Consider the following 27834-nt stretch of genomic DNA (forward strand, 5'->3'; position numbering starts at 1 on the left):
ATCTAGTACATGAAGTTTGTATTCTCTGTAGCCATATTTATTTTCCTATAAAAATAAAAGTGAGCGAGTTCCCATTGTGGCTCAGCGGTAACAAACCCAACTAATCTCCTTGAGGATGTGGATTCAATCCCTGGCCTCGCTCAGTGGGTTAAGGATCTGGCATTGCCGTGAGCTATAGTGTGGGTCACTCGGATCCTGAGTTGCTGTGGCTGTGGTATAGGCTGGCAGCTGCAGCTCCAATTCCACCCCTAGCCTGGGAACTTCTATATGCTGCAAGTGCGGCCCTAAAAAGAAAAAAAGAAAAGTGAATTTTTGGTTTATTCTCAAAACCAAATATTCACATGGTACAAATACTCCTGGAAGATGCCATCTGTTTATCCTGTGGCATCTTACACCCTCTGCACAACGATGTGTGTTTCAGAGGGTGCTCAACATCCAGCTTATCAAGCAGCCAGCAAGTGATATCACTAACTTGCAAAGCAGGGATTGAAATATTAATTTTATTTAATAATAAAATAGGTATTTTTAACACAAAGGGATTTAAGATGCAAACAATAAATGATTCAACATCTGCCTGCCCAGATACATAATGTGTTAAAAAAAAAAATGAAATGCCAACAGGATAAACAGAACAAAATTAAAAGTAAAAATGACCCCAACCCAATTTTTTTCAACAAATTTAACCATAGTTAAAAGTTTTTTTGGTGATCCCTTTCAGAAAAAATAATTTTGTTTTTTGTTTTTTGTTTGTTTTTTAACTTACCTGTGTGTATTTGTATGTGTGTGTACATATTTACACAATAGGAATGTGATATTATGACTATTATAAGAAATATGTATTTGGTCTTTGTCTCAATTCCTGGCCCTGAGTTCCTAAAATGCTTGGATTTCCTAAGTGAGGAGAGCCCTTAAAGGTGTCTTTGTTATGCTAATTAGGTGACTTTGGGAAAGCCTCTAGCTTACGGGAGTTTGGGCTGGTTGCCAGGGAAACCAATCAGCGATTGGAACGTTGGACCTCTTGGGAGGAGAGAGAACCTGGAGATTGAGTCACCAATGGCCAGCATTTTAATCAATCCTTCCTATATAATGGAGCCTTCATAAAACCCCAAAAGGACGGATTCTGAGAGCTTCTGGGTTTGGGAGCACTGTAGGCGATGAGAGTGGTGGGCTCAGAAGGCATGGAAGCTCCACACCTTTTCCCTGTACTTTGTATTAGGCATCTCTTTCCATGTGGCCGTCCTGCGTTATATCCTCTTATAATAAAGCAGCATTCTAGTAAGCAAGCTGATTTCCAGAGTTCTGTGAGCCCCTTTAGCAAATAATCAAACTGGAGGATGAGGTTGTGGGAACCTCCAATTTAGAGCCAGTTGGTCAGAAGCACGGGTGATAACCTTAACTTTTTTTTTTTTTTTGTCTTTTTGCCTTTTCTAGGGCTGCTCCTGTGGCATATGGAAATTCCCAGGCTAGGGGTCTAATCAGAGCTGTAGCTGCTGGCCCACGCCAGAGCCACAGCAACGTGGGATCTGAGCCGAGTCCGCGACCTACACCACAGCTCACGGCAACGCCGGATCTTTTAACCCACTGAGCAAGGCCAGGGATCAAAACTGCAACCTCATGGTTCCTAGTCGGACTCACTAACCACTGAGCCACGACGGGAACTCCCAAACCTTAACTTTTGATTGACATCTGAAGTGAGGATTGTCCTGTAGTCCTGATCCCTTAACCTGGGAAATCCGAAGCTATCTTGGGGATGATAGTGTCAGAACTGAGTTGAATTGTAGGAAACCCAGATGGTGGTGGGTGAATTTCATGTAGGTGTGGAGAAACACATATTGAGGGAATTATAGTGTTTCGATTCTCGTTTTTTACTTAAGATACCTTAGCTTGCTTTCATATCTGTTTATGCAGTTCATCTTTTTTTGCCACAGAGTATTTCTTGGTAATTTTAAATTTTATTTAGCTCTATTGCTATATAGCAGTGACAAATTTAAAAACATTTATTACACGAAGCACATTTATATAACTATATCATAATAGGGAGGTTAAGAGAAGTAAAATAAGATGAGAAAGATACATATATTGAGTGGAATATGAAATTCTAAATGTCATTTCTGTTGCTTGGCAGCAGTGCCAGGTGGCACATGTGGTGTTCTGCATCTGCTAGTCCTTGGATTCTGTTGAGCACATAGAATAACTTAGTTGGAGACACAGACTTTGGATGTTTCTGGGAATCCTGTTACTGAATGCAAGTCCATGTACCTGATGCACAGTGAGGCCAAACAATACCAAATCGTCAGAGTATGGAGCAGAGAAAAGTTTATTGCAGGGCCATACAAGTAGAGAGGTGACTTGTGTCCAGAAAAGTCCTAGAGGAGTTCCCGTTGTGGCGCAGTGGTTAACAAATCCGACTAGGAACCATGAGGTTGCAGGTTCCATCCCTGGCCTTGCTCAGTGGGTTAAGGATCCGGCGTTGCCGTGAGCTGTGGTGTAGGTCACAGACGCGGCTCCCACGTTGCTGTGGCTCTGGCGTATGCCAGCCACTACAGCTCTGATTAGACCCCTAGCCTGGGAACCTCCATATGCCTCAGGAGCGGGCTTAGAAAAGGCATAAAGACAAAACAAAAACAAAAAAAAAAAACCCAAAAAAGCCCTAGACTCCCTGAAGGCTTCCAGTAAAGCCCTTTTAAAGGCAAGGTGAGGGAGGGGCATAGTTAATTGTTACAAATTTCTTGGCACCTCATCCTTTGTTTTTGTAGCCATCCATGTAGGTCAGGTCATGATGTTCTTATTTTCTGTTCAGCTCAGGTCACTGTCAGGCTAAACTGTATATTTCAAGCTATAGGCAACATTCTGTTGCAAAAGGTACAGATCATGATGAAGCACAGGCAACAGAGCAAAGGTTAAAGGAAGGTTAAAATAAAAGGAACAGATCTAATATGGAGTCATTCATTCTCTATTACAATCCCACTTATCTTAGTGATTCCAAGTAGCAAACATGGAGGTACTTAGGATAAGCCTCATCGGTTTCCTACCTTAGAAGACTTGAGTCTCTTGTCAGGCAGGGAGGCATGTAGGTAGGCCATTCAGTAGTATGACAAGTGCCAGGGCAGAAGTATGTCAGGCTATGGCAGCAGTCATGGGAGTACTCAGGCCACCCAGAAGTGTGGGTGTGTGTGTGTTAGAGGAGGTGATTTAAAGCTTCTGGGAAGGGATGAATGGGAATTACATGGCTCAGGGAAGGCAGAAGGGTATTCCAGGCCAAGGAGCAAAGAGGTGAAAAATTGCAAGAGGAGTTTAGAGAATCACAGAATATAAATTTTGGGGCAATGAATGAGATGGACAGAGATCCATTCACAGAGGGCTTTGTGCCTCATGCTGAGGAGCTGGGAATTCCTCCTCAAATCAAAAGATATTCATGTCTTTTATATCAATTAAAAACTCTCTAAATATTTGTCCTCACTCTTTGGAACTCTGGAAAACATAATTTCTTCATATTCTGCATATTGAGCCAGCTATTAGCTTAATTAACTGTTGCTATTGATTTTAAGATCCTGGGTTCCATATCAGATTTCACATGATTCTTCAGAACACCCACAACCTTAATCAGCCATGTCACAGACAGTTGCCTGGCTTACTACGCGGGAGCACTGAATGATAGTGTAGATGTGTGAGTTCAAATTCATCATCACCGTCAGAAAAACAACCAAGAAAAAATTGGTATGCCGTATCTTTGGCTACCTAAGATATCCCGTCACTGTCATCATCATCATTTTATAAAATGCAGGAATATAACTAATCCACATAAAATATATTGCTTATGTTTACAATATATTTTACAAGAGAGAACAGGATGAGAACAGGTTGGAGTGTGGGAGCAGGATGACTTGATCCAGTGATGAGTAGTTAATTTTACTTTGACTTTTGAGTCTTTTTCTTTATAATGTTCCATATTCTTTTAAAAATACTAGTCAAAACCATTAGTGATCCAGTATAAGGTTGGTGAAGGCACTAGAAAGAAACAAATTTGGAGGTGAGGAACTTAAACAGGGATACCCCATTCTTTAGTAAAAAGAGATAAATTCCTTCTAAGCACGGTCTAGAAATAAACCTTGTTTGTGCAGAAGGTTTGTGTTTATAGAAGGGAAGGCATTGTTCCTGACCCATCTCCTTACAACTCATTTATATGGTTTTCCTTATTTTTCTCCATACATAAAACTTTTTCTGAATCATCCATAATAACATTCCAAGAAGATATGTTAAATATGTTACTGTAGTTTACAATTGGCATCTGTGATGTTTTATTTAGCTGAAAAAAAAATTTTTTTTTCCACTGCTCCCTATACAACATGGAACACCATATGCCATTGTCCCTGTCGGGAAGCAAAGGTTTCCCTGGTCTGTGCTGGTGCCTGTGTTTATGCCACAGAGGAGCTGTGGTCCAGTGCCATCTTTTATTGATAAGGCCAGCAAAGGAGAAATCTAATGAAATTATCAAAGCTTTGAATTAATTATGAACTTGAATAGGAGAGCTAAGCTCTCTGGAGCCAAGGATCTCATTACCCATGCACTCTCATTGCATTCTCTTCTGGAGCAGAAGGCATTTTCAGCCACAGCTCTTAGCTTGGTTTTGGACTTTATTCAAACTTACTAACTGACATCCTCTTCTTACTACAACGTGGCTTCTGATGTCCATGATCATTAACTTCATTCTGCTCTGGATCTGCAGAGATGTTGATGGGTTTTCTCAACCCCTCCTTCTGCCTTTTTTTATCTTTCTTTATCTCCAGCCCCCCCCCCCCATCAAATTGGATGTTATACGAGTTTTTATCTTTTTTGAGTAAAGTGAGATGCTTTCAGAATTCAGATGTAGCTTCATGGACTATCATGATTGATTTAAAGTTAAGAACTCTATTATATCTACTATGTATTCCTGGGATATTTCGGTAAGCACAAAGTCAAATATTTCTTCTTTGAATTTTGAACACCAAATGGAAGTGTTTCTTGCCTGTTTCTACTTTAGAATTAATGGTGGAGCAATAACTTCCATGGTCTTAACAGCATTGTTCATATTTGTAATGTGTGTTGTGTAGGAACTACAGATCTCAATTTGAGGGTATAGCTCATCGTGCTTATGCTCCCTGATGGACAGTAATTAATGTTTGCTTAACAATTCTGGTATTCCTTTTCCCAGTAGTATGAACAAACTAACTTCTTTCCTTCCTCCCTTCTTCCCCCCCCTACTCCCCCCACTCCTTCCCCCCCTCCCTCCTTCCTTCCCTTCCTCCTTCCTTCCTTCCTCTCTCTCTCTCTCTTTTTTTTTTTTTGGTGAATAAATCAACCTCTGATTAAGTCTAGTAGCAAAATCAATAACAAGGTTTCGATTTGCTATTGGTGCTGCTTCTTTAGTACCGTCATATAGGATCAAACATCTCATGGAAAGCCTTTTCTGCTTGCTTTTGAGACCCACTATTTATGAATTCCTAAGCTGCAGCTCATCTGTCTTAGTAAACTACAGACCATAGGCAATTTTTTAAGCAGTGACTAACTTTGCTTTATAGGGTCAATGTTTTAAGGTTTTGAATGGGGGCATGGGAGAATGATAATCTTTGCTTTTCTTTTTTCTATTTACTTTCAGTGAGTTTTTTTTCCCCCCTGTTTATTTTTTCTATAGGCAGCTGCAATATTTAATTCAGCTTTTGGAAGTTTTTTGGTAAGTAAACATGGTGTAATTTGTCTTTTATAACTTCTCTTTGATGTTGTATGAAGATTTAGTGAAAACTTTTCTTTTGTGTTTTTTTTTTATTTTGTTTTGGTTTTTACTATTTGATTAAATATATAAGTTTTTGAATCCTGTCACATGCCAATATCCATACTCTGAAGAAAATTAGTTAATAAATAAGGGAAACGTCCCTTTTACGATATAATTTGGAGCTTGGGTTTAATATTCTATTTAATGGATTCAAGGAATCAATTAAAACACTATGTGTCTCCTTATAGAGGTTATATCAATATATTGATCATTTAATGAGGTCTTTTAGATTATTATTATTTTGTATCAGGGGACTGAGGATTTTGAAAAGGAAACATGACCCAGCTGGTCAGAAAGGGAATGCTAATTTATTTGTTGACATGTCATTTATTTTGTACATTTCACTGTCAAAGAAGCTACTGTCTTGTATACTTCTGAGAAATCTATGTGAAAAAAAATTTGACATGAAATAACTAATCAGTGATTTGCAAGAAAATTAATATTTTCGACATGTGAACTATAAATTGTATGTTAAAAGATTAAAAATAGTTCATTTTCATAAGTAAAACCAATATAATTATAAGGACAATCCTGCTTTAGCGTTTTATTCACTAGCTTTTAAACAGATGGTATAACAAAGACTTGGTTTATGTTATGAAAGAGTAAGACAGAAACTGAGTTTTCTGTCAATTGAGTATTTTATTTATACCCCTCCTAAAACTGCTAAATTCAAGAAAACAAATTAGAATATTGTATTTTTAGATATATAGCTCATTAACATATGTGGTACAATGATTTACAAAAATTTGAGAATAAAATCAGTGAGTTATACAGACTGGTTCATGAGTCTAGGAAAAATATCAATTTTTAAAATATCAATCTGTTTAAAATGTTCTTTATATAGCTTACTATTGTATGTGTTTAGACGTAGTTGAAGCTTTAAAACATATTGGTACATAGTGTTAATTCTGCATAGTGCTATATCACTTTTAATGTCCCAGTGTTACAGAGCTTTTAATGATGTAGCGTCTGCAAAAAATATGCTTAAAAAGTCTGTATTATTTTTAAATAAGTAGTTATGTTATTCCCGGTGGTATATTATTATTGGGTTTTAGAAGAAAGGTAGTAAGAGTCTATTTAATGAAAATGATCTCTTGAGCTATTTATTTTAAACTCAGTAATATTTTGTTGTCATTATTTTGTGTACCCCAGTATTATTTTCTGCATGTTGTCACAAATGACAAAATAATTTCTATAAAATATGATCTTTCTGGAAGCCAAATTTTTTTATATGGTTTGAATTCATATATAGCCACTCTCAAAACATGATTTCCTAAGCTGGATCTCTTACTCTTTAAAATGTCTAGTGGAATTGAGACAATAAGTCTAAGGCAATTGTCTGAGTAACTAAAGCAAAATACACTGTCCCTTAGTTGGAGGACTAACTCACTATGTACAGTTTGAGCTTGGTTGGAACTGACTGTATGAACAATAAACAAAATCATGGTATTTCTTCTACCAGGCCCAATTTTTGGATAAGATCCAGTGAAACAAAGCTTGTTCTAGGTATTCTTTAGGATTTTTGCTCTTTCACTTTTAAGAAGTTATGCATTCTTGGAGTTCCCACTGTGGTGCAGTAGTTAAGGATCCAGCATTGTCACAGCTGTGGTGTAGGTTGCAGCTGTCACTCAGATTCAATCCCTGGCCCAGGAACTCCATATGCTGTGGGTGTGGCCAAAAAAAGTTATGCATTCGCACTCTGTAGTCTTTTGCTCTTTTCTCTCTCTTCTTTTTCCTTACATTAATGAATCAATCAAAAGTATTGATTGATCTGCACACAGGGATAGTTTTCTAGCAGCTATAGAGGTGCAAAAAAAAATGTGACATGGTTTCACTATGTTGTGGAGATAACACATAGAAAAAGAAATGCAATGTAAAAGCTAACAAGTCAAACAAAAGATGATACTGGATGATATATGGTTGTCCAGTATGAACTCTGAATTGAAAGGTCGGACAGAAGTAATTTCTCTGCTGGGCCTTGAATTATGAGAAGACTTAGCTAGAGAAGAGAGAAGAGGAAAAGGCATGAGCAGTTACAGAGAGGCTGAAGTGTCTTCCGGTTTTTTTCCTTCCTCTTCCTTTTCCTTATTTGTCTTTCCCAAAGTTGAAAATTACCAGAAGGGGTTGAGAATAAAAATTATGATTGGAGATGTTTTGCTCTAGTGTTATAAGAGAAATAATTCTATTTCTTTTCCTTTCTCCTCTCCAATATAGTTACAACAAACCTTAGATTATGAACTATGCACGAGTCTAAACTAAGGAATCAGTTAGAATCAGGTTCAGCTTATTTAACAGAAGAAAAGTAATAGTGGCTTGGACAAGATACAAGTTGATTTCTCTATTATGTAGAATCTGGAAGGAGGCTGGCAAAGTGTGGGTTGGGAGCTTCATGGTCTCATTGTGGACAGAGATACGTATCTTTCTTCTCCACCGTCTACAGCATACAGCTTCCTTTGTCAAGGTTGCCTTAAGGTCCAAGGTAGCTGTAGGAGCTTTAGCCAAAAAGATACATGGATAGCAAGGTTTTTGCCTTGGGAAAGCACAGAAGAGCTCCCCTAAGAGCTAAGAATGCTTTCTTTAAACAGCATTACTGGAGTTCCAACACCATTCTTGCAGTAATATCTTCTTGAAGAACTTAGCCAAATGATCCTGCCTAGGTACTGGAGAGGTTGGGACATGTAGCAATTTGCTAAGAGCTACAAATTCATTTTCTCTAACTAAGGAAGAAGAGAATGTATAAGTGGCAGCTAGTCTTTTCTGCAAATGAGCAGTGCACAGAAATTGTCAAGAGTTTGAAGAAAGAGATTAAGCTCAGTTGAATGATATGGGAAGGCTTCAAGGAGAATGTGCTTGAGTTGGGCTTGGGGAAAGGACTTATTTTAGAGAAGGCAAATTCCAAATTATAACCTTCATGTTTTATTTTTATTTTATTTTAAAAGAGTGCTCTCATTCAGTATTACTGGTGGAAGAACCTCATATATTTTTGTGATAGATACAAATTATAATCAAGGTAACATACCAGCAAAGGCCTCATTTTGCAACATTCTCAATAATGGAGGACAAGTCATAAAAAAACAAGTTTAAGGAGTTCCTTGGTAGTCTAATGGGTAGGACTCAGTACTTTCACCACTGTGGTCTGGGTTCAATCCCTGGTCTAGGAACTGAGATTCCATATAAAGCCATAGCATGCCACAGCCCAAAGCAAAACAAAACAAAACAAAAAACTAAACCCCCAAAACCCCAAGTATAGCCAAGAGCAGCCTATTTTCTTTTCTGTTTTTTCTTTTTATATGGATGTAACCCAGGCTAGGGGTGGAATTGGAGCTGTAGTTTCAGGCCTACCCCACAGCCACGGCAACACTGGATCTGAGCTGCATCTGCAGCCTATCCTGCAGCTTATGGCAACGCTGGATCCTTAACCCACTGAGCAAGGCCAAGGATCAAACCCCCATCCTCACAGACACTATGTCAGGTTCTTAATCCACTGAGCCACAACAGGAACTCCAAGACCAGCCTATTTTTAAAAAAATTTTATTGGAGTATAGGTGACTTACAATGTTGTGTTAATTTCAGGTATACAGCAAAGTGAATCCAGACTCTTTTCCCATATAGGTTATTTTACAGTATTGATTAGATTTCCATGTGCTATACAGTAAATCCTTGTTACTTATCTACTTTATATATAGTAGTGTGTATACGTTAATCCCAAACTCCTAATTTATTCCTTCCCACAATATTTTCCCTTTGGTAACCGTAAATTTGCTTTTGAAATCTCTGACTCTGTTTCTGTTTTGTGAATCAATTCTTTTGTATCATCTTTTATTAGATTCCACATACTAGTGATCTCATATAATATTTGCCTTTATTTTGTTATTCTTAAAGGGTAGTACTTGTTAAGAGTTTATTTGGAACTCTGGGTTTAAATCCTTACTTGACTGAATACCATCCTAACTACAAAATCTTTGCTATGTATAAAATGGGGTAATGATAGCACTTAAACTATACAGTTGAGGTAAGCATTAAATGGGATAATCTGCATAAAATCCTTGTATGATGCAGTAGAAATAACTGGTTTAGGTTTTGTCTAAGTTCTGCCATGAATTTTGTGCGGGAGGGACCATGAACATTCATAAAAAGGAGAAACCGGTTGTCGGTGACTAAGCCCTATAGTTCTAAAATGCAATGATTCAAATGATTATTCTCTAGTTATGAGTGACCATTTCTTTTGTATTTACAAAATAGAATCTGAATACTTGAGATTACATTAAAACTTTGAATGAAAGGCTTTTATTAGAAGAATTTTTAAAGAAAGAACTCTTTGGGCATTCTCGTTGATTTTTAGACATCTGGGTATACCACATAAAGAATGGTACATATTTATCTCTAGTTTAATAATGTCCCAGGACTAATTAAAACAGTGTTTTTAAGAACTAATTGTTACAGAAAACTTTTTTTTTTTTTTAATGTAGCTAGGCTGGTAATAACCAATGATAGATGAATTCAATTTACATAAATTTCAGACCAAGAGAATATTTTAAAATTATGCCACAAAGGATTGCTTTAAGTTAAGAAGTTAATGTCATTATCTCCTCTTCTCATTTAAATTGTTTGGTTTATAATAATTGTGGAGCATAATAAGTGTTTTGAGATTTCCCTCTTGATGAGATTTTAATAAAATTTGATAGTCAACCGCCCTGAATAACTAAAATATTCTCTATCTATATATTTAATGTAAAACCATGTATTTCAATTTCAGCCATAATCAAAAGAAAGATTTGAAAAAATAGATTTAGATATGGGCAGCTTTTTAAAAAAATTCTAGTTGGAAAATCATTTCCTTTAATTTAAGAAGATTCAGCTATGTTGAAAAAAATGTTTGATCACTTGATTTGTTAACCCTTTAGCATTTTTGTTTTGGAAGCTAAATTCAGTGTTTGCATATCTTTAAGAATTGTAAGTTAATGTTTAAAAGGAAAAAGTAGAACTTGTTCTTTTTAGATTCCTCAACCTATTTTATTATTTTAGGTAGCTCCTGATCTTAAAGGGAAACCCTAGTAAGTAACAAAGCTAATATGCCAATTTGAACTTCTAAGAACTGTGTTATACAACATTTTAGCTATTCATGGCAACACAAATATAAGGAATTCTGGAACAGCAGCAAAGAATTATAAGCAAAGTTAAGTCATTTTGTGAGTGTGTAACACCTAGTCTGAAAAAGAACCCAGAGTCACTGTTTACTTGTTCAAGCTGTTCATTTAAAGTATTGAAGAATGGATTTCTTCTATATAATTCTTTGAAATTGTCATTGCTGGAACCAGCAGAATCTATACTAAGGTGAATTATTTTATTTTTTTAAATGCCAGAACAAGGGTTAAAAGAAACTCCTTACCTTGGGCTGAAGTACCAGCCAGCACATATTTTTCTTCCCTTGTCCAACTCTTCTGTCTTCTGTCTTTGCTTTGCCTGGTCCACCATTACTGCTCATCTTTGTAGAAAGACTTGAATAGTTAATTGATACTAATGTAGTTGCTGAAAGAAGCCTCAAACACAAATGCCATGTTTTCATAACTTGGGATATATGTTTATTACCTTCTTTATTCTTCTTTTCTTATACAAAAATGTTCTCAGCCACACTCAGTGATTAGAGAGGAGGCACATTAATTTTTTTACTTGCTGACTGCTGTGAAACACTGCTTTTGAAAAACAGATTAAGAATCTCAAATATTGGAGTTCCCTTTTGGCACAGGGGGTTAAGGATCCAGCATTGTCACTGTTGTGGCTTGGGTTCCTGCTGTGGTGCGGATTTGATCCCTGGCCTGGGAACTTGCCCATGCTGCAGGTGCAGCCAAAAAAAAAAAGAATCTCAAACATTTTTGGCTGCCCCAAGGCATATGGAGTTCCCAGGCCAGGGATCAAATCTGAGCTGTAGGTGCAATCTACACTGCAGCTGTGGCAGTGCTGGATCCTTAATCTACTGTACTGGGCTGGGGATTGAACCTATATCCCAGAGTTGCAGAAACCCTGACATTCCCATTGTGCCACAGCAGGAACACTAAGAACCTCAAATATTAACAGAAGTTAAGGGTAGTACCATCCAAGACTCAACTGTTAATCTGATTTTCCTTTTAGATTTTCACGTAAATCTATGATGTCAATTTTCTTATGTTTATGGAATACTCATTTTGTGTAGTACTTAAAATATGCCATTTTTAAAATAATTTGTTTAAAATCTTAACTAACCCAAATCACTCAGTTGAGATCTTGGTTTCCCCATAAAAGTCTGTGGCTTGTTTATGAAACAGGTTTTCTTTTCCTTAAGTTTAAATGCCAGAACAAATAACTGAATTTTTGAGCAATATTCAATACCTCCTTATAGGATACTATTTCAAGTTTATCCTTTTATTGCTAAGGATTCATAATCCTGATGTGCATTTCATCTGATCACCTCTTGGGCAAATGAGCATCATAAAAGCCAGATTGCTGAGAATAGACTACTTTCTCTTTAAAAAATACCGTTGGTTCAATTAGCAATATGGCCCCAAATAGGAAAATAGCATATGAAATTAACACACATATACTCAGAGTCAATTAGATTCAAGGCACTTTTCTAGATACTCAAGGAAATACATAAAACATAAATATGTGGAGAAAATAAGTAACAATAAAAAAAGAGGGAAGACAGGAGTCGCTTTCAAGGCATTGTCTTCCAAATTTCAGACACCTTTATGACTTTTGCCATGTCAATATATTGTTTGTATTATTTAGTCAAATAAAACTCACTTTTAAAATGTAAGTGTATTTTTTTTTTGTCTTAAAATGTAAGTGTATGTTAAAGCAAAACTCTACATCAGCACGGCAAATAAAGACCAATCTTGTCGTGAGTAGAAGGTAACCGAAATTAAAATCATATGGAAAAAAGCTATTATTTATTTGTACTCTGCTGCCTACAAGGCTCTGAGTCCAATGCGTACCTTTCTTTTGATAAGAAGTGAAATTAGCATCAGTAACAAACCAAGAACTGTCTTTTTCTGTAGTCTGAAGGATTGAAAAAGATTTTCTGTAAAGAGAAGTGTCACTAATTCTCTGTGTGTCATCTTGCTTTTCCACTTTGGGCAGCACTGTTCTTAGATGCTCAGAGCACTGTTCTCTCTCTCTCTCTCTCTCTTTTTTTGGTATATTTTATTTTATTGTTTTTAATTTTGATATTAGGTCATAATCTTTATTTTTTAAATTAATGAATTTTATTACATTTATAGGTGTACAACAATCGTCACAACCAAATTTTATAGCATTTCCATCCCAAACCCTCAAGAAGCACTGTTCTCTTAGGTCACTTCTAAATCACTGCAGCAAAGAGGTAAATTAAAATCATTTGGGGAGGTCAAATGAGGAAATCCCCAGAACCAGGGTGTCTGGGAGCATGAATGTGTTCCTGTTTCTTTCGTTACAGTATTTTCCACCCACGCTCGTCCAAAAAAGCAGTATGCATGTGTGCCAAAGATATTTGTAGAGGTAAAAATATGCTGTAATGCTCAAGTAAGGAAAATCCCATGATAGCTTTATTTGGATTTGTTTCTCAAACTCTTATCTGAAGTACGTCATTGTAAATAAGAAATGGTCTTTGTTACTTCATAAAAATGTATAGAATCCTTACCTACTCCATTATAGCAGCATAATGCTCTATGCTGTCTGACAGGACTTGTGTAGCTAGTAAATGCATTAGTCACAGTGACCATTTTTCTTGCAAATTTGTGACATAGATTTAATTATAGGAATGACCAGCAACTTACAAATCTAATTTTGGTGGAGGCTGAGGCAACTTTTTTTTTTATTTTAATAATGATGGATTTTTTTAAAGCAATGATTTCATTACTATTTAAAGAAATCTACTGGTGTAGAACTAGCCAATTGACTGAAGTTATTTTATTACCCTTTAACAAATACTATGTACTTTCATTTTTATTTTTATTAATTTTTAAAACGTCATCATTCCCAAACTGGAAAAGTACTTGTTCCTATACCCATTTTACCCAGGAAATTGGGTGAAGGGACAGGATATTTATAAAGCGGCCTCTTAAGAGACATGATCCTAGTGGTTGATTAAAAACAAGATCATTTCCTTAATTTGAATCCAACTAACTACAGAACTGCTTAGTCCATGGCCATTTAGTAGGAGATACCCACTACCTACTAAATGATGATAGTATGGTAGATAGTCTTATTTCTCTGGTTCTATTTCTCCAAACCAAAAATTTACCATGGTTAACCTAGTTATTAAGCTAATATTTTGGGGACCTGAGGATAATAGTGTAGTAAGCCAAACAAATAAGTTTCCTGTCTTCATCTCCATCACCGATTCTTAGGGCGAGACTATTAAGTTCCATGAGGGGGGCGAAGGGAGGAGGTAATAATTTTTTACTCTTTTTTTCTTTTCTTTTGTTTTTTAGGGCTGCATCTGTGGCATATGGGAGTTCCCAGGCTAGAGGTCCATTCAGAGCTAAGCTGCGGGCCTACACCACAGCCACAGCAATGTGGGATCCGAGCCACATCTTTGACCTACAGCACAGCTCACGGCAATGCTAGATCCTTAACCCACTGAATGAGGCCAGGGATTGAATTTGTGCCCTCGTGGGTCCTAGTCAGGTTCATTACCACTGAGCCACAACAAGAACTCCCTCTTTGCATTTTCTTAATGTATCTTTCAAAAAGCAAAAGTTTTAAATTTTGATTAAATCCAATTTTTTTCTTTTATGGCTCCTGGTTTTTGTGTCCTCTGAGAAATTCTTGTTCAACCCAGAATTACACAATTCTTCACATATGTTTCTAGATGTTTTATAATTTTTGTTTTTCCCTTAAGTCTATTATCTACTCTTGAGTTAGTGTTTGTATATGATGTCATATATGACTTAGGATTCATTATTTTGCATATGGTTATAGAAATTTAAAGTTTTTGTATATGTGAAATGTATACATTTTTTTCATACTTTTATGAAAAGTAGAACCCTTCCCTACTCACAATGTCAGATAAAATTTCACAAGTATTTGTCTCTTAGCTTTATAGGTAAAATGTACATGTAATATGTTTCATGTAAAGCTTGTCCTATAGGAGTTCAACATACACAAATACAGTTCGAAGGTACGTTACCTGATTAAATATCATTGGTTAAGAAGTCAGTTTCGTTGTTACTGTCCCTACTGCTGTTTTTTTTTCCATGTAAGTTCATCTTTGTAGTGATACTCTCATATCTACATAGTGACATATATGCTTGTCCCAGGAAATAATTAGATCAGTATTCATGACTGTTAAAAATGGTTTCTCTATCTTAGGATATTAACCATGACATTAATATAATTACCTAAAATAAAATTATTTGAAGTATAAAATGGAGATGTACACAGAAGAGTGATCTAAAATTATAGAAACCTCATTTTGATCTCTATCAATTCAATTTGCAAATATTCACATAAATTAACAGTAATATGTTTCTATTTGAAGGATTGTTGAGTACGGTGAATAGCTCTCTTAGTTACAGGGTTTCAAGTAATAGAGGATTTGTAAAAAATAAAATGTATAATTTAAAAAACTTTGATCATTTTGATTTTAACTTTCATAAATGAGCAGGCACTACTGGTCAGGATAAAGAAATCCCTTTATGATGAGAACACAGTATCTTGGAAATTAAAGTCAAAGCATCATAGATCTCTAGGCTCATGAGATGAACATTGATTCATATCTTACGTAGCCATCGATGGTTGTACTCTGAGTTTGCAGTTCATACATTTTCTTTCTCTTTTGACAGAACCATATGCTTGTTTACTTTCCCTGTAAGCTTTTCGGTGATGTTTCCAATAAGTACATAATCAAATTTAAAATGTCCACTCTGTTTATAGTTTTACTTTATAACAGTTTTAGTCTATTGGTCAGTATCTGTGGTTTAGGTTTTTTTTTAATTATTAAGGCAATTCTCTTGTAAGTAGTTTCTTTCTTTTTTTTTTCCTTCCTTCCTCCCTTCCTCCCTTATTTCCTTCCTTCCCTCCCTCCTTCTTTCCTTCTTCCCTTTGTACCTGTGGCATATGGAAATTACTGGTCTAGGAGTCAAATCAGAGCTGTAGCTGCTGGCCACAGCCACAGCAGCATGAGATCCAAGGTACATCAGCTCTAAGTAGTTATTTTCTAAAGCGTTCCTAGGTTTTCACTTGAAAGCTTGTTTTCTTGTTTGTTTGTTTTGGCCACACCCATGGCATGTGGAAGTTCCCAGGCCAGGGGTTGAACCTGTGCCACAGCAGTAACCAGAGCCACAGCAATGACCATGCTGGGTCCTTAACCTGCTGCACCACCAGGAAATTCTGAAAACTGGTTAGTCTTTTATCTATTCATGTACAAGTGAGGTTTATTAACATTATTATGCTTTTTTGGCAATTTTCAAGAACCACGATGATGCATCTTCTCTTCTTTCTTACCATCCTCTACGTTATTATGTGATAAACTGTCTTCACATTCTTATTTTATATGTCACTCCAATGCCTCAAGGCTTTCAGTGGAGCTTGATTGCCTACCATCTCATCGGCCATTCCGGAATCCTCTTAGTGCATCCCCATCCCCTCTCTTTCTGGCCTCCTTCTTTCATTCTCATGTTAACAGTTGATTTCATGCTCATGTTAACGCTTGGAGCCCTTTCTTTCTTTTTTTTTTTTTTTTTTTGTCTTTTTGTCTTTTTGTCTTTTTGCTATTTCTTTGGCCGCTCCCACGGCATATGGAGATTCCCAGGCTAGGGGTCTAATCGGAGCTGTGGCCACCAGCCTATGCCAGAGCCACAGCAACGCAGGATCCGAGCTGTGTCTGCAATCTACACCACAGCTCACGGCAACGCCGGATCATTAACCCACTGAGCAAGGGCAGGGATCGAACCCGAAACCTCATGGTTCCTAGTTGGATTCGTTAACCACTGCGCCACGACGGGAACTCCTGGAGCCCTTTCTTATACTATTCTCATCCTTTCTACATCATGTCTATCTCTCAAAAGCCTGTCTGTGCCTTGAAGCAATTTCTGCAACTGTTCTTTTCATGATTATTTAGCTTTGGGATGACTTTCCATCTAGATTGTAACTGGTTGACATAGTTTAAAATTCTGGATCTTGTCTTCCACCTCTGGCTCCTCCTGTCATCCTGCTCTTATTATTTTTAAAAAATAATATTATTATACATTTATTTATTATTTTCGTTGTCTGTCTACCCTTATTCAAATGAAAGCTCCATGAGGGTAGGTATTTGTTTTGGGTGGTTTGATGATTCATTGCTCTATCTACAGCACCTGTAGTACCTGGCACATAATAAGCACTCAAAAAATATTCGTTAAATATACAAATAGAAATTATTCAATGGGATGCCTGTTGTGGCTCTGCGGGTAACAAACCTGACTAGTGTCTGTGAGCATGTGGGCTTGATCCCTGGCCTTGTTCAGTGGTTAAGGATCCAGCATTGCCATGAGCTGTAGTGTAGGTCACAGATGTAGCAGATCCCATGTTGCTGTGGCTGTGCTGTAGGCCAGTAGCTACAGCTCTGACTTGACCCTAGCCTGGGAACTTCCATATACTGCGGGTGAGGCCCAAAAAAAGCAAAAAAAAAAAAAAAAAAAATCATTCAATATGAATGTTATTTTAACTTCCCTTCTTCATGATTACAAAATTGTAAAATATTTTATATATAATATGCACTTAAAATGCATGCTAATTATTACAATTACATGTTGAATTAGTTTGACAAAAATCCAAATATCACTTTAATTGGAAATCTGCCAAGTTTTTCTTACTTATATTAAAGTGATTTTAAATTACACGCTTTAAGCTCTCAATAACACATATGCTATAGTCATTGAAATTTGTATTGCTTTCTATTCATGGTATTGATTTTGAATGGAGATACAAACTCATTCCCACATTAAATTTGATATTGGATAATTTGTAAGATTTTTTTATAATAACTCCCTATGTACAGATTAGGGCAGACTGTCTCTGTGTAGTAGATTACCAACCTATAATGCTCTTAACATTCAGATAATGTATTTCATTTTATTTTTATTTGTGTATTTTCTGGCTACAGTCATGGCATGTGGAATTTCCTCTGCCAGGGATCAAACTGAGCCACAGCAGTGACAACACTGAGTTTCTTTCTTTCTTTTTTTTTTTTTTTTTTTGTCTTTTTGCCTTTTCTAGGGCCGCTCCCGTGGCATATGGAGGTTCCCAGGCTAGGGGTCTAATCGGAGCTGTAGCCGCCGGCCTACGCCAGAACCACAGCAACTCGGGATCCGAGCTGTGTCTTCGACCCACACCACAGCCCACGGCAACGCCAGATCCTTAACCCACTGAGCAAGGCCAGGGATCGAACCTGCAACCTCATGGTTCCTGTCAGATTCGTTAACCATTGCACCACGATGGGAACTCCAACACTGAGTTTCTTAATAGCTAGGCCACCGAGGAACTAACTGCCAAACAATTTATTTTAAATATCAGAAAGTTTTCCATAAAGAATAACTACAAGTTTGATTACTATGTATATATTTATAAAGAGCTGGATATTTATAAATAATAGGATACAATAAGTGATTGCATTATATAGCAGTTTAAAGAATTGTCGCAGGGAGTTCCCACAATGGCTCAGTGGGTTAAGAATCTGACTAGTATCCATGGGGATGCAGGCGCAATACCTAGCCTCACTCAGAGGGTTAAGGATCCGGCATTGCAGTGATCTGTGGTGTAGGTTGCAAATATGACTGGGATCCCACTATGGCTGTGGCATAGGCCAGCATCTGCAGCTCTGGTTTGACCCCTAGCCTGGGAACCTCAATATACCTCAGATGCGGCCCTAAAAAACAGAAAGAAAAAAAAAAAAAGAAAAGAAAAGAATTGTCCTGTTGGAAAGGATTTTATCATCAAAGTTTAGGATTTTATCATTAAAGTTTATTATTTAACAACTTGTAAAATATATAATTAAGTTGGCAAGTGAGAGCTTGCTGAAAAAGAAATTGTATAGTATCCTAGAGAAGAAGTAAAGATGCAGGACTGAAAAAAAGAAGCACCAATTCACTGGTGTATAAAAACAAGATCAAATTCAAATCAAAGGCATTAGAAGCACTTAGGAAATAGAAATGACCAAAAAAGAAAAAGAAAGAAAAAAAATCCAAGGTGATAATGCAGAAGCAGACAGCTTGAACTTGCAATATGATATAACAGCAAATGAAAGCTAATGCAGAAGCATCATGTTACAGCTGTCTGCACTTGAGTTTTGTAGGTTCATGATTCAGAATATTGCTTTGATATTAGTCTTATTATCTTGTTAGAGGTTAAAATTTGTTAAGTGAGATATAGAAAATAGTGAAGATATGACTTAGGCTAGAGGAGTTTTGGAGAGTGATATATACCTCTAGATAATAGAGAAAAAGAGAGAGAATTTTAAGACACCAAAGGAAGGGATGTACAGTTAATCAGACATGATATTTTCATGGGAGAGTTACTTCCATTTTCTTATGATAACCTAAAAATTACCTTTGTGCTATTTACATTTGTTATTGCAGCCTAATAAGCCATTCAGAATTCTTGATCAGTAACTGCTGAAGTATACACATTTGGAACAGAACAGCTTTTCAAATGTTATTCAATGGCTAAAATTAGCAATAGGAAAACTTATTTCTTTACTGACCCCCCCCCCCAAATAGACTTACATATTACTTTTTCTTTTTCCTTCAATTATTTCTACTTCTTTAAACTAAAGAGGAAAAAATGAGTAGAAATAATAGAAAACATTAAAGAAATGTATGTAGAGGTTTCTTGACTTTTGCCCTTTAATTCATAGGTATTTTCCCTCAAAGATGGTTAGATCCTGATTCTTTGTCGTTAAATGTCTTTGTAGAATATTGGATCCATAACTTATGCTTTGGAGACAAACAATTTCAAACGGTTGTTGAAGTCAAAAGGTTACATCTCCAATTCTTAAAAAAGTTGAATAAAAACTCCCATCAGTGCAGACAAGTGGTTTAAAAAAGGCTGAAGTGCATAAAATATCTACATTAGGATGAGTATTTCCTCTTGTAACAGAATGCTAATTTCTTTTTGTATGAAGTTTCAAGATGTATTTGAATAGTAGCATCAAAATCTCACTAAGGAACAATGTCAGCAAACAATCATTAGTCTTTATTTTTTTTCAAATTCAATCAATCCTAAGGGTTTTCTAGTTACAAAATATAAAGTAATGAAAATCTCAAATAGCATTGTGCATCTCTGTCTCGGTTGTCTTAGGTGGTGTTAGCCTTTCATTTCTGTACAGGAACTGTAAGCAGTGAGCCACCTAACATATATCTTGATTTGTTTTTATAAAAATCACAAACTTAGAAGGGGAAGTTTTTCTCCTTGAAGAAGTTGGGTGCCACATAACTTTAAAGGAAGTTTTTCTTTCTCTGCTAGAAATCACTTTGAATACTTCAAAGACCTAAGACCTCTTTTCTTGTGTTAAGTCTTTTCTTGGCATGATGACACCCCTAAGTAGAATCATTTCCAATAATATTACTTGGTTTTGGTTTTTGTTTTTTCCTATTCAAATCATCCATTTTTAAGACAGCGAGCCATCTCATGCCAGAGATTTAAGGGGCATATGCTCTGTAAATTTATTGTAGTCCTATTTCAAAAACCAGTTTTGTGGCTCCATCTTACAGGGCTGGACTCACAGCAGTCATACTCATGGATAATGATATACAGAGCTGATTGCCAATTTATCATGAGAGTGGGAAATATAATTATGATAAACTCTTGGACACTTGGCTTGATAACTTCTCTCATGGTTAGAGTCACATGAGAAGAGAAGGTATTTTAGTAAGAAATTGACTTGATGGGAATGGAATTAGAGGAAGGAGAGGTAGAGAGATAATTCCCAAGTTTGATTCTCTCAGGCTGGTGTAAGCGAATGTGTCTGGCTCCCCAACAAGGATTATGTTGCTCTTGGAAACAGACAGGCCCATCATTTTGGATCAGGGATCTTCTTTCCTAGATGTTGCTTAGGTAGGTGTTCTTAAGAGTTACTTTAAGGATACTTTCTCACTGCTTCCATTGCTGATGGGCTTCCCCCTTTATTGACTTCCCATACCTTAATGTGAAGTCTTGCTTACATTGAAACCATACTAATGTTTTAAAGTGATTTTGCATGTCTATGCTGTAAAGATATTTCCTTTATTTCCAAGTTCAGAAAGGGAAGAAATACAAATATAAAATCCCATTTGTATCATCTGTATAGTTAAACTGACCAATACAGTAGCCATAAGCTACCCGTGGCTATTTAAAATTTAATTAGTTAAAAATAAATAAAATTAAACATGAAGTTCCTCAGTCACATATTTCAAGGATTCAGTAACCACATATGACTGCTGGTTACTGTACTGGATGGTGCAGGATGTTGAACATTTTCATCATTGCAAAAAGTTCTATTGGACAGCACCAGAGAGATGCTTTATTGACAGAATAGTTTGCAGTAATCTACTTTAATATAATTTGGTGTCAATTTCTTTCTATTTCTTCATTTTTGTGTATTTATTTCAGATACAGCCCAAGTTGCTACTCCAATCTTCCCTAGTGAATTTGAAGTTGATCACATACACATGTTCAGCTGGACAGGGATTTTGTTGTTGTAAAGATAATAAATATTTGGTTAAGTATCCAGCACTTAAGGACTCTGCTCATTAAAGAGTGCTTATGAATTTCATTTGCAATTCTCCTTTAGTTACTGAGAGGACTGTTTACTTTGGCGTATGAGAAAAAACTCTAGTGCACAGCCAAAATATTTAAAAATGGTTACAATTTTCATAATTTTGACTTCTCAAAATAGTAGATTTCTTTCTTTTTCCAACACTGTGCTATTTTGATAAATTACTAAAGCTCATTGAGAAATGCTCACAGTGCCAGGAAAATAAATGTATAACAGATGTCCTTTGGAAAATAGTATAATGTTGTAGCTAGAAGGGCCTGAAAGTTAATCCATTTTCAAAATCTGAGTATGATTTTATTTTTAACTTGTGTATTTTCCTCTGCATGTAATATGGGACTCTTAAAATTTTTTAAAAATCTATTTTAACCCCCTTCACATTTGAAAGCTCATATTCAAAAGACTGGTCTTTCTTACATGGCAGTTTAATGAGATCTGTGATTTTCAAACATTTGGATTTCTTGATCAATAAAATTTCGAAAGAAATTTTAGGGAGTGCCTAATGTTTTCAGTTCCTTATTTTGATAAATAAGAACTACCATTTATTATCATTATGATTCCCTGAAAGAATGGACATTTAAACATAAAACCTGAGAGGATGTATATTGGACATCCTTGAATTCATTTAGCTTCATATAGTCATTTTACATTCTTCTTATTTTTCCCATTTATTCCTTTAGAGCATTTGACTAGACTTAAGTCTAAGCTCTTAACTGTTTAAATTACCAGCTTTTGTTGGTTTTCTTCTTTTTCATTGATATTTTTACCTCCTCTATTTGGTATTTTGAATTAAAATTTTGATATAGATTCTATGTTAATTAGGCAAAGAATGTCTCTTTATAATCAGGCCAGTCAGAATATTTAGTAAGTGGCAGTCACTTATCAAAAAGTTATTTAACAGAATCATCCATGCCAACTGTTAACCAAATTTTTATTTGTCTGATTTATACTCTGGCTTAAGTTTTTTTGTGTTATACTCTGTGGGGGCTAGGAAGAAATGGCTATCTCTTCCAGAACTGGAGGAAGATGAAAACAAAGGAATAAGAACAAAGTAACTTCTTAAGTAGACCTGAGAATTCAGTTTCAAAGAAAAGGGTATTTGGGGGCTATTTGGATAATATAGCTCACTTTTCAGGAATTTAGAATTTTAGGAAAAAATTTATGTGGTTTAAAAATATGTTTTTAATCTGACTAGCATCCATGGGGTCACAGGTTCGATCCCTGGCCTTGCTCAGTGGTTGGGGGATCTGGCATTGAGGTGAGCTATGGTGTAAGTCACAGACACGGGTCAGATCCTGCATTGCTGTGGCTGTGGTATAGGCCGGTGGCTATAGCTCTGATTTGACCCCTAACCTGGGAACCTCCATATGCTGCGGGTGCGGCCCTAAAAAGATTAAAAAAATAAATAATTTTTTTTTTCCTTCAGGTAACTCTGATATATACATATATATATAATATTTACCTGTGGAATTTTTATGTACTTGCTGGACTTGTGAAAGAACTTCTTGGAGTATTTGTATATACACTCAGATGAATATTTATTCATACATGTTCTTATGCACAATTGTTCTTATCATTAGAAGAGCTCATTTTTGTTGAGTACTGTAAAGGTGATGGGTTCAGAGTAGCTGCTGGGAGGAGTGCCAAGATGTCTCCAGGCACAGACCTTACTCTTAGAGTAATAAAATATATACAAATATACATGTAAAGTGTAGACGATTGGGACTATCGCCCAACATGGATGGTTTGAGAAGAAGTCTTGCAGAGCAAGTAAAATTTGGAAATATAATGATGCTCATTGCAGACTAAAGCTAAGGGGATCTTTTACTATTACTGATTCTCTATGCAAAGGTCTGTCTCATAGACTTACCTTATGATGAGTCATAATGTTAGTGTCTTATAGAGAAAATCTGGTATAATCCAAATAATGATCCAGCAGGCATAAGTGGTACATAGGGCCTGGTCTAATATTTATCATAGCTGAATTTCTGCAAAATGGTATATTTGACATGAAAAGCCTGCAAATTCACTTATTAGACTTTTTATTAGACTTTTTACACGATTACACTATAGTAATGTTCTTTTTAGGTAAATGTAAAAGATGTATATGCGTGTATGTATATATGTATATATATACATATACAATAGTCTCTATATAGAACATGAAAATGGTCTCTACATATAGAATATTAATCTTTGCTTCCATTGAAAAATAGTTTTTCTCTTAAAAAAGTTAAATAAGTAAAGACCTCATTTACTTTTATCAATATTATTGATATCTTAGCAGAGCCCTATTAAATTTGGCCTATGGTATGGTCTCTAAATTATGTTCTGCAAAATACAAGATTTAAATTGGAAGACTGATATTTCATAGAACTTACAAAGTATTACACATGATTGGGAAACAGTTATACCACATAGAAGAAAATTTTCTTTTTGTTCCTGTCCTCTTTTCATTTATTTAACTATTTCTTTTGTATGCCTGTTCCTTCACTCTTTGCAAAGTTAAATTAGATCTTGGTCTATGGTTAGTTTGACTTAGTATTATTCTGAACTCTTTTAAATACCTAATGCTGGTTTTTTTTTGGGGGGGGGGTTGGTGTTTTTAGGGCCACACCCATGGCATATGGAAGTTCCCAGGCTAGGGGTCGAATTGGAGCTGCCTGCACCACAGTCACAGCAACACGAGATCTGAGCCATGTCTGTGACCTACACCACACACAGCTCATGGCAACACTGGATCCTTAACCCAATGAGCAAGGCCAGGAATCGAACCTGTGTCCTCATAGATGCTAGTCAGATTCATTTCTACTGAGCCATGATGGGAACTCCCCCCTAAAGTAATTTTAAGGACATGCTATATACATATCCTTGAATTCAGTCAAGTTGCATTTAGTTGGGTAATGAGGAAGTGTATAGGATACAATTTTTGTTTAAGAAACTTAGAGTAATTGAGGAAGTGAGACACACGTAAATAAAATGCTGAAAGAAAAACAAGAAAAAATAGAATCAAGTACTTAAATGTGAGGTACCATCAGTTCAGAAAGGGAGAGTGATTCAGAAAGGATAAAGCCATCAGGAAGAATTCCTAGAGGAGAGTAAATGTAAGATCTTGAAAACTGAGAACAACCCAGGTGGAGAATGTCAACCTGAGGGTGGATACGGCCCACCAAGGGCAGGGACCGTGCCCATCATGTTCATTGTCCTCTCTGTGTATGTAGATGTAATGGCAAATATGGTGCTTGGTACACAGTAGATGATTAATATGTGGTGAGTAAATAGATGAATGGGCAGTTGCAGGCAAGAGACAGTGAAAAGAGATGTTTACTGGACTAAGCCAGTCCTTGTTGGTGACTGGTGGAAATTTTGTGACATAGAATTACAAAGAGCCTCGAATGGGAGGCAAAACTTGAACCCGATACCAGGAGAGGCATTACCGAGGAGTCTTCTAGGAGTATATCATGCCAGAAGCGGTGTCTGATGAGAAGTGGCCTGGCAGCAGTATGTTTACTGGTGAGTTTATTCATGAAAGACTGATGTAGGAGTTCCTGTTGTGGCTCAGCGGTTTAAGAACTCAACATAGTGTCTGTGAGGACGCAGGTTCAATCCCTAGCCTCACTCAGTGGGTTAAGGATCAGGTGTTTCAAGCTGTGGTGTAGGTCGCAGGCACAGCTCGGATCTGGTGTTGCTGTGGCTGTGGTGTAGGCATGTAGCTACAGCTCCGATTCAACCCCGGCCTGGGAACTTCCATATGCTGCAGGAGCAGCTGTAAAAAGAAAAGAAAAGAAAGAAAGAGTGAACGAAAGAAAAAAATAAAGGAAAATAAAAGGTGGCGGGGTGAGAAAAAGTGATGTACAGTATTCTGAGTGTAGGCAAACAGTGGTGAATGCCCTGGCTAGAGCCTTTGAATTTTCTTACAAAGAAAGAACCACAAGCACAAAAGCAAAAGAAAAGCTTTTTTAGTCATTTATTAAATTATTTAGATAGCTATTTTCAACCTTGTGCCTACTGTATGCAGCCCTGACCCAGGAGTCTCACTCCAAAGCTTGGGACCTGGGATACCCACCTCCTACTCCCAGCACTGTTAGAGAGACTCAGTAAGGTTCATTTTCTGAGATGCTGAACAGGGTGTCCGGCACATTAGCAAGAATTCGTAAGTGGTAGCTGCTATTATTATGATCTAGCTTATTTTAGAAATGGTGCCTTCCTGACCTCTTTATCCCTACGGCCCAAACCCTCCCTACAGTGCAATATCTAGACCTTTAATCTAGTCCCTAGATACAGTATTTTCCTAAACTTCTGGTCCCTTAACAACAACATTTTTTATTAGAGACTCTGAAATGTATGCAAAGTAGATTGGATAATATTAATGAATGTTGTGTACCCATCTCTCAGCTTCAATGGTGAACTCAGCCCAGTCTTGTTTCCTCCACACTCCTGTTTACTTTCCTCCTCTCAGGTATTATTTTGAAGGAAACCCCAGTCACTGTCTCATTTCAATGTGAATCTAATAGGCTCTCTCTTTTTTTTATCATAACTATGATGCTCTTTTCCTACTTACCGACTTTTACTGGTCAAGTTTCTCATGAAAGGGTCTGGAATACCTTTGTGGTAGGAAGACCAGGAAACACAAGAGACATAGACAGGGAACTCAAAGATCTTAGAATTAGTAGCTGTGATGCCATGAGCAAAAAGGGGATTTGAGCAAGAGAATAATTTTGAGTGAGAAGATTTTGAATTGATACTTATGGTGCTGGCATATCAAAAGGCAGGAATGGACATGGTAGAATCTGGTTTTTCTTCATGAATGAAAGACATTTGTTTCTTAAACCAATATAGATTCTTTGCATTTGACCATTAATTCTGTCCCCCCACTTTTTTTCTTTTTTAATTTTCCAATTTCTGATCTCATCCTTTCTGTGTCCCAACCTCCACCTCTCTACTCACTCTCATACATTTGGGAGTATATTTTGTAATATCACTTTTCTATTAATTGTATTTGTGTTCACTTGCTTAAAGTTTATTTATTTTTTTAAAATAATTTGTCCTGGCCAATAGTACTTAGAGTCAGTGATGATAAAGTAATGAATAAATATTCAAATGGTTGGATGATAGCATCAATTTTTATTTTGTAGTGGTTTCAGCACAAGATATTTTTCAAAGTAAAAATTTAAAATCGTCATAGCCGAAATTCCGCTCACTGATTCCTGAAATTAAATTAGAGCACAAAATACTCAGAAATTAATAACTTTAATTCTTTTTTCAAGAGTCCTGAACTTTTAAAATATTTCTTCCTAGTTCATTTTGAAAATAGGGTAAACAATTTAGCTCATAGGCCAAAACAAAGATCTTATTATTCTTTGTGATGCACAGGGGTCATGACATTAATGCTGATTTGGGTTATGTGTACTCATTGAGAGTAAAAATCAGGCTCCTTTTAGTGCCTGATTCAAGCCTGCTGCAGACTTTCATATTCAAATTAGAAATTTAGAGATCTGTATAGAAAGTGGAAATACATATGGTTGGGACCTACTTGGGCTCTATAACACGATCATAATTATTAGCAGTGGGATCCTTGCTGTTAACATTGGACACTGTCTAAATGGTCCATGATAATTTATAGGGTTGATTACTCCAGCCTCAATTGGAACCTTAGGAGGAAGAGCTGCAAATGGTAAATCTTTGTGATGGTCCCTGGAGTGGTGCTTCAGTTTGAGGCTCTGAGTTATGTGGGTCTCAACCTCTTTTCCTCCCTTGGCCTTTCCTGTGGCTCATCATCATCATCATCATCCGTTCAGATGATGCCTGTTCAGAAATCACAGGCCCCCAGGGAGGAGAGAGTGGGGAGAGTCCTGTTATAAGCACACTCGCTGCAAACCTTTCACCTTGCTGTCAAGGTGACAAATGTTTGTCCTTAAGGGAACACTGGAGGTTAAATCACCAGTGTTTCTCTCACTTATCTTCTTTCTCATACTACCCAAGCTCGTAGCCAAATTTATAGCTAAAAGAACCTCAGAAAATTAGGCCACTCATAACCTTTATACACCTTGCTCAGAGATATATTTTGTGCAAACTCGCAGTACTGACTACATTATGTATTGGGGGCTGAGTAATGAGGATTTCCTAAAAGTCATCATATAAGTACAATTTCATGTCAGGGCTTATTCAGAAGGAAAAGATAGGGGAAAGAAACATTTGCATTTTGACAGATCATATTGGGAGCTCTGCAAATATAATCATGATAAGGTGAGCAATGACTTATTTTTGCATCAGCATGTTT

At 36.5% G+C, this 27834-nt stretch overlaps 1 protein-coding gene across 2 annotated transcripts in view; it reads left to right on the forward strand.

Moving 5' to 3' along the window:
- SLC10A7 (solute carrier family 10 member 7) overlaps positions 1-27834 on the forward strand; it is a 240604-nt gene that overhangs the window by 75910 nt on the left and 136860 nt on the right. Inside the window, exon 5 of one of the 2 annotated variants that reach the window (NM_001137640.1) lies at positions 5672-5710. The exons of the other annotated variant lie outside the window; for it this stretch is intronic. Coding sequence (NP_001131112.1) covers positions 5672-5710 — 39 coding nt within the window. The remainder of the gene's footprint in view (positions 1-5671; positions 5711-27834) is intronic. 2 annotated transcript variants of the gene reach the window in all.

This window comes from Sus scrofa, chromosome 8, assembly GCF_000003025.6.
Source record: "Sus scrofa isolate TJ Tabasco breed Duroc chromosome 8, Sscrofa11.1, whole genome shotgun sequence".
NCBI lineage: Eukaryota > Metazoa > Chordata > Mammalia > Artiodactyla > Suidae > Sus > Sus scrofa.